The sequence below is a fragment of the Elaeis guineensis genome, chromosome 10 (genome assembly GCF_000442705.2).
Source record: "Elaeis guineensis isolate ETL-2024a chromosome 10, EG11, whole genome shotgun sequence".
NCBI lineage: Eukaryota > Viridiplantae > Streptophyta > Magnoliopsida > Arecales > Arecaceae > Elaeis > Elaeis guineensis.
Window position 1 is genome coordinate 21,971,553 of NC_026002.2, and position 12,593 is coordinate 21,984,145.

Below are 12,593 nucleotides of genomic sequence, written 5' to 3' on the forward strand. Positions count from 1 at the left end.
AAAGGCGTATAAATATTTGCATGAAAAATCTTATGCTAAACGCCGAATATGTAATCCGTTAGTACTTAGTCGAGGCGTTAGAATGGAGTTTTAGGATGAAAATCCTTTGATTTTATGTCTGAGGGCCTCTTGAGAAAATAATTAGGCTGGAATTTTTGTAGGATCATGAATTACATAAAGATGCATATCAATTTGATCTCTCTCAAGCCTCAAAGAACTTTATAGATCCTTCGTTTTCATCCTGCAGTTCAACAAGCCTATAGATGGGGTTTAAGCTAAAACTAGGATAAGCCTTTGGAGAAAACAGACTGTGCAGGCAAATAGACCTGATTTCTATGGGAAATCCAGCGCGATCCTACTAGATTTTCCAAATAAATCCTTAGTGGCTTGGTTCCTTTCTCATTGTCCCCCTGTCAAGGAGTCCATTTGCACATTCACCCACTCAACAATGATGATCACGTCGACCGATCTCCGCCACCCCTATCATCGTCTCACCTGCCACATCAGTTGCAACTCCGCCACCTATGCTAGGTACCCACCATTGCACCACCATGTGGGTGGATAATGGATGCTAATAGCAAGGAGCAGCAACAGTTTGAGACGGATCACCCATTTGATAGCTCCAACGAGCAAGACAAAGCCATGAAGTAATAATCTAAACTTTTAAACAAAATAATAATCTAAATTGTTAAGCAAAATAAATAAAACTTACAAATGAGGAAGTATAAATTTAAAAAAAATGAAATCTAAAGACCAAGAAAAATCATGGAATTAAACCACCTAAGAATAACTAGGAGCTGAAACATATGTTATGGACTTAGTTGACATGTATCTTTGCCCAATATATATCAAAAGCTGATCAAAGGAACGAAGAAGTTCAAGCCTAAGTCAATTCTAGAAGGATGCTATGTATCAGGAAATAATCCTAGAGATCTTATCTAATTAAGCAGCATCAAGACGAGATAAAGATTTTATCCACTCAATCGATGCCGAGATAAATCATAGATCTCGTGAAGATGCATGTTATAGGAAATATTTTCATTTTATTTTTTATTTACGGAACAGATGTAGACACATTTATAGGAAGGTTCAGGGATCGACTACGAATAGGAGTGTCTAGCCACTATAAAAGGCATATTGAATTGATTAAAATTTTTAGTTTTATTCTTTATTATTTGTTGATGACTCATTTGTCTCACAGAAAGAGGAGAGAACGCATAGGCAAAAAAATAAAAAAAAGAAAAGGAGAAATACCTCATATTTAATTGAAGTTTCAAAAAAAAAAAAAGAAAAGAGATGGGAAAGTAGCTTTCCCATGAAAGAATATTCTCATATTTCATGGAACAGAAAAATCTACATGTAATATGAGAAAGTTACTTTCCCACCAATTGGAATTTGAGTTTTTTTTTCAAAAATACCCTACTTTAGATATAATGGGACGAGGTATTTTTCTTTATGAATAGTATGAGAGGTATTTTACATAATCTTTCCAGAAAAATAGCTGCCAACCAAATATAAGCCACCAAATATCATTTTTTTATGATTAACCAAACATATAAAAAATCACTTACATCATATACCAAGCATCAGCTTCCAAACAATAATATTCTGACGAAAAAGTTCTTCCCGCAAACCAAATGAGTCTTAGAAGATTTTTTCACTTCTTCCTCCTATCTTATTTCTATATTATTGCATAAATCTTCTTGGTTAAGGAGAAAGACCACCATGTATATTATTTTGATATTAGAACAAGTATGGTTTGCCTATTATATTCCACATTGACATTGAAGCCATGGTTCGCAAAAGCGCTCGCAACATCCCAATGCTAGAGATTGATCCAACAGTTGTAAGGACAAATATTACAACTACGTGTGGAAGTAATTATGCAGTTAGCCATGATCATCATCTTAGATTAGGAGGATAATATACCATCAAATGCATCATTTGAGCACCTTATCAATCCTTTCCAATATTGTGCTTTAAATTAAGGGTTTTCTTTGCTTGACAAAAGAGTTTCATAAATTCATGAAAGACTAATCAATATCAAAGCAAGCTTCTTGAGTGAAAAAATCATGGGAGGCTCAAACATATAAACTTTCTCATCTGCATCACCACTATCAAAGAGTTTTTTGATGCTAGAGATATCCCTGTCAATAAAAAGGTAAAAATCGTTGCCTTTAAATTATAATAACATGCATCTATATGATAGGACAAGATCAAATGGCAAAAAGGGGATCCACCTATGTTGGTGCCCTAATATGTCCCACCCTTCCTCCTCTAAGGGCACTAATTATCTATTCTAGCATTACAATGACATGACAAGCTATCCAACCACCATATTGTGATTGCAAGTGAGACTAGTTTTTATGAAACATGTCGCATGACACATGTACTCCATTATCTTGCTATATCTATAGAAATCCAAGGCATTGTATACTCAAATATCCTCAGTATTGACCCACTAATAAAGTCTACTAATATTATTTATACTTATAATATATTATTTATTAACACTAATATTTTTATTATTAATACTAATATTTTTATTTATACTTATAATATATTATTTATTAATACCCATATTTATTTTGATTATAAAAATAAGACATATAAAAGTAATATATTAAATAACTTATTATATAAATATAAATTAAAATGAGATATTTTTATAATATTGTAAAATTATCATTGAATAATAATATGATTAATAATATATCATAATATAATAATAATATTAGATATATAATATTGATATAATATATCAATAGTATATTGATATATCAATTATTTCTATTTGAATATTTTTGTCCTCAATATTATTTATTAACACTAATATTTTTATTATTAATACTAATATTTTTATTTATTAATATTTATATTTATAATATATTATTTATTAATACTCATGTTTATTTTGATTAGAAAAATAAGATATATGAACTAATATATTAAATAATTTATTATATAAATATAAATTAAAATGAGATATTTTTATAATATTTTAAAATTATCATTGAATAATAATATAATTAATAATATATCATAATATAATAATAATATCAGATATATAATATTGATATAATATATTAATAGTATATTGATATATCAATTATTTTTATTTGAATATTTTGTTCTCAAATTTTAGTCCAATATTATTGTCCGAGGATGATCTTATATTTTTAATTTTAAAAATAGATAATTTACTATTAGATTGAATAGTAATTTGAAAAATGAATATGATTTAAAATTTTTATCATATAAAATTATTATGTATGATAGAATTAAATATGATGATTCCGTCATCACCCCTGTCAAATGCCTCAGGGAGCAAAGTAGGTCGAGAGCATCGGAAGCTTGGATCCGATGCGACACGAGCCCGATCCGAACCGGCTCGCTGTCGCCCGACGCATACAATTTTTATTAAAAAAAATCCCCTTCTACGATGAAACTCTCGAGCGAAAGCCCGACGCTGCAGGTTCCCCTCAAAGCTCCACGCTGCGAACCTCCAGGAGGAATTTCAGATAACGCGGAGAGATTTCTTCCCTGTTTCAACACCTCTATCGTGAGATTTGGTAGGTTGTTTCTCCAAATTTTCTACGAATCTCCTCTCTTATGTTCTCTACCCTTCAAAAGAATTTCTTTTTTTCGAGATTGTTGCATCTTTCGCATTTTTCTGATTCGGATGTATGCCCTGTAACAGGAAAATAATTGGCTAATCAGTTTCAAGACTTTTGATGTTCTTTTTTTTGTGGTTTTTCACTTCTTTTCAAGGTTCGAGGTTTTTATTTAAATCCTAATTGGAAAACTATTTTACTTGGATAGCCTGATTTTTTTTTTTGGGTTTTTGGGATTTTTTTTTCCTTTGGGTGCTGAACTGCATCTGAACCGTACAAAGCCGCAATCAAATTGTTCTATATATTGTTCCACTCATCAATTTTTACTTCATTTCTTTTTATTGAGTTTTTATTATTATGAAAATATGACATACAAATCCATCTTTCAATTATGTGAGGAAGTAGCGTTATTTTGCTACAAATGCTTTGCCTCTGTGAATCTAGTGATATCTCTTAGTAAGAACCCACTTGCTTCTGTCCCTGATATGGGTTCATCTCAGAAGTCCTTGCAGACCCTAGCTCAAGAAAACCATTTTTCTATTGATCATATGGAAACTTGATTCCACTTTTATTGTCAATATTAAATTTTATTGTAAGGAACGAAGTTTTGAAGAGGCATTCCTTTTATCTTTTAGACTTAAATATAGATAATGTGTGATTTTGCTATTTACTTGCTTCTTTATGCATATAATCAGAAAAGATACTCGAGTTCTAATTGTAATCTTGAAACTTAACCGAAAGTAATTCCTGAAGAGAAAAAAAGCAAAAAAATATTGGGTGGTCTCTATGGGGATCTCCCTCCCCCTTCTTCAACACCTTCAGCTGATGAAGAGAAGAGCAGCAGTTCGACTATGTGGTCGAGTGGTACCAAAATGGCACCACCTGCGCTGCGAAAGTCATCATCTATGTTTGCTCCACCTCAAACTATTTTGAAGAGCCAGCAGTCCCAAAACAAGGCTAAAAGCTCAATCACGCCCCAGATAAAAACCCCGAGTTCTTCAATCCCTCCACCAGCATCGTCAGATAATGGTAAAAGCCCATCATTTCAACCAACTCTTGTAGGGGTCACATCCACTGTGATTGAGGAGTATGATCCTGCCAGGCCAAATGATTATGAGGAGTATAGGAGGGAGAAGAAGAGGTGGGCTATGAAAGTGGAGATGAAGAGGGAGCTTGACAGGAGGCGCCAAGAAGAAGAGGAGAGAGAAAGAGAGAGAGAACAAAGAGAACGGGAGGCTGCAGAGAGAGACGAGAGAGCTTATCAGTCCAGGGCTTCATCATTAAATATTTCTGATGAAGAAGCATAGAAAAGGCGTGCTGCCATGAGTGGGATGGGTGGTGTTGGCCTGAGGTCACCTTCTCCACCACTAAATGGAGAGGGATTCAGCATTAGGAAGTCAGGTTCAGCTGGGTTGGGTGTTGGTACTGGTGGGCAGATGACTGCTGCCCAAAGGATGATGGCAAAGATGGGTTGGAAAGAAGGCCAGGGACTTGGAAAACAAGAGTAGGGAATTACTACTTCTTTGATGGTCAAGAAGACTGATAGACGAGCTGGGGTAATTGTGAATGCTAGTGAGACTAAAGCTGATAAGAAGCTAAAGAGTGTGAACTTCAATATCTCTCCAACTCGAGTTTTACTACTCCGGAACATGGTACTTGAGCTTTTTCCTTCCTTTAATATGAATATATTTTGAATCATTTCATCAGATCTCATATTTGCAGTATGTGTGGCCAATTATTTTAAGATCATATTGGTCTTTATTTACAATATATTCTTTTCTGTGGTTAATCTTTTGTTTGATTTCTTTTTAATAGGTTCCTTTCCAGTCGGAGATGAAATTAACTTACATTTGTTTTGAAACTTCTATATTCTTAATGTGATTGTGTAATGAACACTAGGGACAATAGGCAAGTTACTATGCTGTATACAATAACAAACTTTGAATCGATAACCTGAAAAATTCTGTCCTTATTAGGAGCAGATTTTGACAATCATCCATTACCACTATCAGAGCTTATATGTAATCTATTGTCTTGCCATCTCACCATGTTGATATTTTAACCCTACTCTGTTTCTTCACATATGTTTATTGCAAGATCTCTCAGTTTAAGCAAATTTTTGTTAACTTCTATGAAGGATTAAAATTAGTGCATTTAACTGGGTAAATACTATTATTGCTCATTGCGCTTGAGCTTGTTGTTGGCAGCTATTTTAATTGCTTGAATCTATTATCTATTTATGGGTCAAAATATACAGTTTGAAGAAGACAATTTACTCTCCTAATCTAAGCCAAGTAGCCAACAATAACAGCACTTCTATATCCAGTTTCAATGGGAAAAAAGAGAAAATCTTGCACATGCCTTTCAAAGAAAAGAACATTGGAAGCTATATTAGCAAGTAACAAGTAGAATCAAAGATGAAAAATTATGTGGTTTTCCTTATCATGCAATTTCCTCGAGAACTAAAAAAGAATCACATTTTAAGATATTATTTGCTCCCAGCTTGAGCCACATTGTCCATGATAACTAGGACCTTCTTTTGTTATTGACATTGGCTAATTCATTATTAGTAGTTGATGAAAATCACAGATTTTAGAACCAAGGTCCAAATATAAGTTGTAGGCTCTATGAAAGAATATCCAATCATTAATCCAATAATATCATTCTAAAATCATTATCAGAATCAGCCTGTGAGGCATAGGTTCCAGTGTTATAATCATACTTATGGAAGATAGACTCTGTCATACTTTGATGCTCAACTCCAATTGAATGGTTGAAGGCATAATCTTATTTTTGGTGATTGTTGGCTGTGAAACTAAGCCAGTGGCACTATACTACATGATATTTATTTTTTTTATTACAGGTGAATATAAATGATTTGCAAGAACCATGATTCACACTCTAGTGTTAGTCAATAACAAATGCAGCACAATATCTTTGTCAAAAGAAAATCAAACACAAGCTTTGGGGAGGAGATTGTTTTATTTTTTACTCCATCAATAATCGGGATCAAATAAATATATTTCTCATAATTGGAACTAGATTATTGACAATAATCAATATATATGTGAAGCCATTTGCGAAAAAAAGGTACGCCAGCTTCTTAGTCTAAGTGCAATACAAGATGAGCAATGCATTTACAATATGGCAGTATTTCATGTAATTTCTACCCTTAGGGAAAGTCATAATGGAATAAATTTAACATGTATTGTAGTAAGGTTCGTTGAACTATCCCGAAACTGATGGTTCAAGGCGTGCCGAACCTGATGGTTCGAGGCACGTTGAACCATATTGATAGTCTATCAGTGTAGTTCAGGGGTTCAATTTGGAACACCGGCAAAAATTAAGGGAGGGAGAAGGAAGGAGAGGAAGAGAAAGAGGGAGAGGAAAGGAGAGAAAAAAGCTGACGGTGGATGGCGGTGCCCCACTGAGGTCCTCGATGACTGAACCATGGAGAGAGAGAGAGTGAGAAAGAGAGAGGGAGGGAGGGAAGAAGAGAAGCGGAAGGAGGAGATCACCCCTGGGAAAAAATCAACCTAAAGATGCTCTTTCGTACCGGTTCTCCCATGATTCCCTGGTAGGGCAGTGGAAGACTGGTGGGATTTTGGCCTTTCGAGGGCCTTTGTGGCCCTCCGCCGGCCACCGTCGGCTTCTTCCTCCTTTTATTTCTCTCCCTCCATCCCTCTCTCTTTTTCTCTCTCTCCATCCATGGTTAGGAGCAAGTATATAGGATTTTTTTGGGTAGTCGAAGGAAAAGGGATCAAACTAAACTTGAAACTAAATAATTTATTAATTATGCAATTAAATAAATATTAATCAAGCTCTCAATGAGAAAGGTCTTCACCTCACAAAGAGCACTTTAAACTACTACTTCACCTTCCAGTGAAAAAAAACTCACCGTAGAGGCAGATCTAGCAAAAACAGACACCAATATGGAATCGATGAATTGAAATTATGTAGAAAGAGGCTTTGGATGCTGACATGGCAGCTAACATGGGGTTGATGTGGTAAGAGTGCTGATGTGGTTTAGATGCGGCTGTTGGCATCGGTGGGTGATGCGGCAATGCTAACCTAGCAAGATGCAATGATGTGTCGATGATTGGGCATTGATGCGATGCTACTGACTAGATGATGATGTGAATTAGATTAAAGCTAAATGCATTGGATTCGGATCTAGATTTTGAATCTGATGGTGGGTCGGATCAAGGTCAAAAGGGTTGGATCATGATTTGAACCCAGATCCACACCCTTTTTGATGCTCTAATACTCCTGATTGATCGCAAATAAGACGACAGAGACTTCTTTCATGGTGTAGAGCTCGACAAAGAGAAGATGAGGAGTTCGACGATGAGAGGTGAAATTAGCAGAGAGAGCTGGGAGATTGATGGTGGCTTGGCTCTTGAGGCTCGAAGAGAAGGCAGCCAAAGGTTGACGTACTCGAAGATGGAGATGCCATGGAAGTGGGTAGGGCCTCGACCTAAGCGGTGGAGGAGGGCCTCGATCTAGGCAGTGGAGGAAGGCCATAGACGGGATTGTGTCATGGTGGGGAGGTCAGATGATGAGAGATTGAAGATGAGGATCATGTGGTTGTGGGCTTCTACTATTGGTGACGATAGCGGAGTGGTAGTTGGAACTCAAGATTGCGGCAGCAAGAGAGAAGCCGTCGCTATAGGAGCAGAGGGTAGTGAAGGAACTAGAGGTGTAGATTCAGCCATTGATCGCAATGGGGAGTGACTTCGGTATAGGATCTCGTTTAGCTCATGGCGGGTTGCCTCCTTGCGAATGTTCTTGTCAAGCAGGATGGCGAGTTTGCAGAGGATGGTGCCATGGTTAGGAGTGGGAGGGCTCCGATGACGGGGTGATGGGTCGTTGATGGCAAGAATGGAGATGGAGATTGAGGAAAAACAAGGGATTGGTAAAAAAATAGGGCAATAGGCTTTTTTTCCCTTTTTTTTTGGTGCTAATGCAGTGGAGCTCAAATCTCGAGGTGGTGCTAGAGTGTGGAATGGTAGATCTATGATTTGTGGAGGGTGGTGCGTTGGGTTGCTAGGGCTGCAATGATGGTGGAACGGAGATGTCATGACTATGGTGGTGGATTGAGGACCAATTGATGCAAGACGATATCAGGAGACAGAGAGAATAGGATACTCTGATACCAATTGGCATACAATAGGAGAGAGAAGAAGAGGAGGGAAGAGGAGAAGAAGAAGGTAGAGGGAGAGGGCAACCCAATATTCCGTATTCTTAAGTCTCAATAATGCAACTTGTATTCTTAGTTAACATAGTAATTAGTTTATATAGACAACCCAAAATCCTAATAAGAGTCTAGATAAAATAAAATACTAAGTCCACATAAAATTTTAATTCTAGACTACACAAAATTCTATTTTAGAGTCCACACAGGATATAAAATTTTCTAATTCCCAAATCAGATATATTTATCTAATTTCTATATTTGCTCCTAACATAAGTGTGTCTAAATTTCTTTTTGGATGATCATCTGTCAATTAGATAGGTGGTAGCCATTGCACCCTCCTGCATGTCCCATATGAGGCTCAAATAAGGAAAGAAAATAGAAAAGTAGTGTTTATGCGAGCTTGGTCTAGGAAGCCCTGCCAACGTAAGTGCTTAGGTGGCTGTGTAGGTGCCTAGGCTGCTACTCTTAACAACATTGTGATGTCGAAAGTAATAATAGGTTAAATATATAATTGTAGTTGAATGTAACAAACAAGTAACGTTCACTGCCACTTATTGTCTTATCCTCAATTAAGAATGTTGTGATCCAAATTAGCTAGCATTTCTAGAGAGATGAGAGTCTCAATTCTTATCATTTGCATTCACCCTGGGCCACCAAACCCATTGCTAAATGATCATTGACTCGATCATGCTGGGGACATCTACTTTTGACCATTTATTTTTTTATAAATTTCTTTCGTCGGGATGTTAATTAACTTAAATCTTGACTCTTTTTTCCCAAGTTACAATATGTTCTTTCCGAATTTTCAGCTATTAAATAGGTGCTCAATGTATGAAACTAGCAAATCATGCATTATGAAAGAAATTAGTTATTACTTTTTTATTTCATATACCAATCAATGCACTGGGTTGAAGTCTAATCCCCCTTAATTGCATATGCAGCGATTAAAGTGCTTGCAGGCTTTTGCATTGTCTGAAAAATGTAGGAAGCATAAATTTTTCGTTTATACAAGGGTTTGATAAAAGTCAAAACACCTGATCTGATTATTTGATCCTAGTCCAGTTTCAAAGGCACCGGATATCACATAGATTTGTAAATATCGAAATATCCATTGCTATACTTGTTTTCATTCCCAAGCATTCAACTAATAGATGGGTAATACACAAACAATGCATAAGCTATATCAGGTCATATCATTTTTTTCATTTTTATGTGAATGCAGCCAATGATTCAGAAATATATAAAAATATGTTCTCCACTTTTCACTGTTTCACAAGAACTTCTGGAAGGATACTGAATTACAGTGACCTGTATGGGTGAAAGACCTATAAATATGAATTTATTATGCTCGTAGGACTTGCAACTTCATGGTAAAATATTTTTGAATAAGTAATATTTTCTGTAATTTTCTGTAAGTGCTAGCTACATCTGCTCGCAACCTCCATCTTCAAACCCATGTGCTGCCTGGTTTGAGGATTGGCATACATAAATACATTAAAACTAAAGAGTAGAGCTACTTGGCGTGATGTGTAAAGCTGTTATTTTTGTGAAAATACTGACCATTGTGCATACATCTAACACATAAAGCATTCATTAGAACTGTAAAGAAAATTTTGACCTCATGACAAATTCTCTAGTGATGAAAGTTACTATTCTGTGAGATTAAGGTATTAGATTGAAAAAAATAGAAACCCAAGAAGGAATTAATTTTTATTGTTATTATCTGATCTAATGTCTGTCAGTGAAAGTTATCAACAACCTACCGTAATCTTGAGATTGATGCATTGCAAAAAAGCCAATAGTAAATAATAAAAAAAGAGAGTACAGATTACAGGGGTGCTATAATTTTTTTTGTCCTTTTGGCTACCATGTTCCAGGTTGGGCCAGGAGAGGTGGATGATGAGCTTGAAGATGAGGTTGCTTCAGAATGTGCCAAATATGGTACTGTGACACGTGTCCTGATATTTGAGATTACTGAGACAAACTTCCCAGTAGATGAAGCTGTCAGGATCTTTGTGCAGTTTAAGAGGTCGGATGAAACAACCAAGGCATTAAATAATCTAGAAGGCCGATTCTTTGGTGGTAGGGTGGTGCATGCTTCTTTCTATGATGAGGAGAGGTTTGGGAAGAATGAACTGGCTCCTGTTCCTGGAGAAATTCCTGGTTATCCTTGAAATGGATTGGGTGATGAACCTTGACTAATATAAGGAGTAAGGATACCATGATAATTAATCACTAATACAAGGAGTGAGGATACCATCATAATCAATTATTGGATTTTGTTCAAAGCAGTACAGATGTGGGGCAAGATCTTTGTGACAAGACTTGCACCAATGCTCATCAACAGTTCATATTGATCACTACTGTTGCAGATCAAAATCTTAATTCTATAGTGTAACTAATCATTAGAGTGCTTATGTGGCTCCAATCAAGTCTCATGAACTTACGCAAGTACATAATGATTATGCTGATTTTGTATCTGATGCATTAACAAGACAGCTGATTATCTTACGGTATCTGTCAAACTAGTAAGCATAAAAGTTGGGCATCATTTGCTTGTGTTCTTAAAGCTGCTGATGTCTTATTTGAGCGAAGAAGTGGTTTATCTTCTCAAGTTCTTCTTTTTGTGATCCTAATTGTATAAACTTTTTGACATCATTCTCTCTCTTCTGTGCAAGTGTGCATGCTTGTGTGATTTGGATTTTGCAGAAGCTTGACTTTTATCTGCTGGAGAAAGTTGTAGAGTTGATTTTGGCTGACGGTCTGGTGCAGCATCTCCAGTTTGACCTATCCATTTGTTATCATGGACTAGCTTTCTGCAAATGGTATATATGTAAGCCCCGATACAAGGATTGGAGAGAATAAGGAATATGTTATTTGTGGGAGTTTGGAGGACAGGAGCTTATTATTCGTGGCTTTTGAGATTTTTTCACACTGTGGGACACAGAGAGAAGTAAAGCAGGACTCAGCTAGCGTCAGAAATAAATAAATAAATGATGTTGAATAATGGGTGATGGGGTGGCACCGAAATAGAAGAGTTTTTTTTTATAATAGAAAAATGTACTTGAAAAAAAATTCTTGATATATATGAATGCCTATGAAATATTAGAATGTTTGTCATTTTGATGTTCTCTTTTTAATTGGAGATTGTTGAAAAAGTGAAGCCCCGGTAATGTTGTCGGAGGTGAAAATATTGTTTAAATCACTGAGTCAATGAGCTAATATTATCTAGCCCTAGGTCTCAAGATCGACATCCAATATTATCTTGCCTCGGTTATCAGAAGCTGGAAACTGTTGAAACAAGCTCTTCTCAAGTGGAATCACATCTATAGATTGTCCTTTATACCAGGGTCAAACTTTGTGTAATATTAAAGAATTACAAACACATGACATCAAAACTTTGCATGTGCCTCCTTTATTTTGGGGACCAAGTTGGATTCACTATGAATTGGTTGACAAACTAATATGGTATAATGGTATCCACTATAAGGGTGAGAGATCTTGGATATTCATCTAGGCCAAAAAAAAAAATTTTTTTTTTTTTGATAAGCCAATTTTAATAAAACACACCGTTATGTATGGTACAAGAGTGGATCAATCCTATGGCCCATATGCAACTAGAGAACACAAGCATATGCTCTTTTTAGGAAACATTATAGCTTGAATCAAATCCACCACGTCATTTTTAGAATAGTACAATAGTAAGCAAGACATCTATAGATAGCGATGAGAGGGAAAAAAAAATCACCAATGGAAGGAATACATGGTAATTATAGGATTCA

General features: G+C 35.8%; 1 protein-coding gene and 1 long non-coding RNA gene across 2 annotated transcripts; both read left to right on the top strand.

The window, feature by feature from the left end:
* The first annotated feature begins 3,324 nt into the window (after positions 1 to 3,324).
* On the top strand, positions 3,325 to 11,931 carry LOC140850879 (uncharacterized). The gene is made up of 2 exons (XR_012134767.1): positions 3,325 to 3,572; positions 11,490 to 11,931. It is a non-coding gene; the product is annotated as an uncharacterized lncRNA (long non-coding RNA).
* LOC105059968 (DNA-damage-repair/toleration protein 111-like) lies at positions 3,572 to 11,931 on the top strand. The gene is made up of 2 exons (XM_073244303.1): positions 3,572 to 5,266; positions 10,689 to 11,931. The coding sequence occupies exons 1-2, from the start codon at positions 5,141 to 5,143 to the stop codon at positions 10,983 to 10,985; spliced, it is 423 nt and encodes a 140-aa protein (XP_073100404.1). The 5' UTR covers positions 3,572 to 5,140; the 3' UTR covers positions 10,986 to 11,931.
* Positions 11,932 to 12,593: the final 662 nt, after the last annotated feature.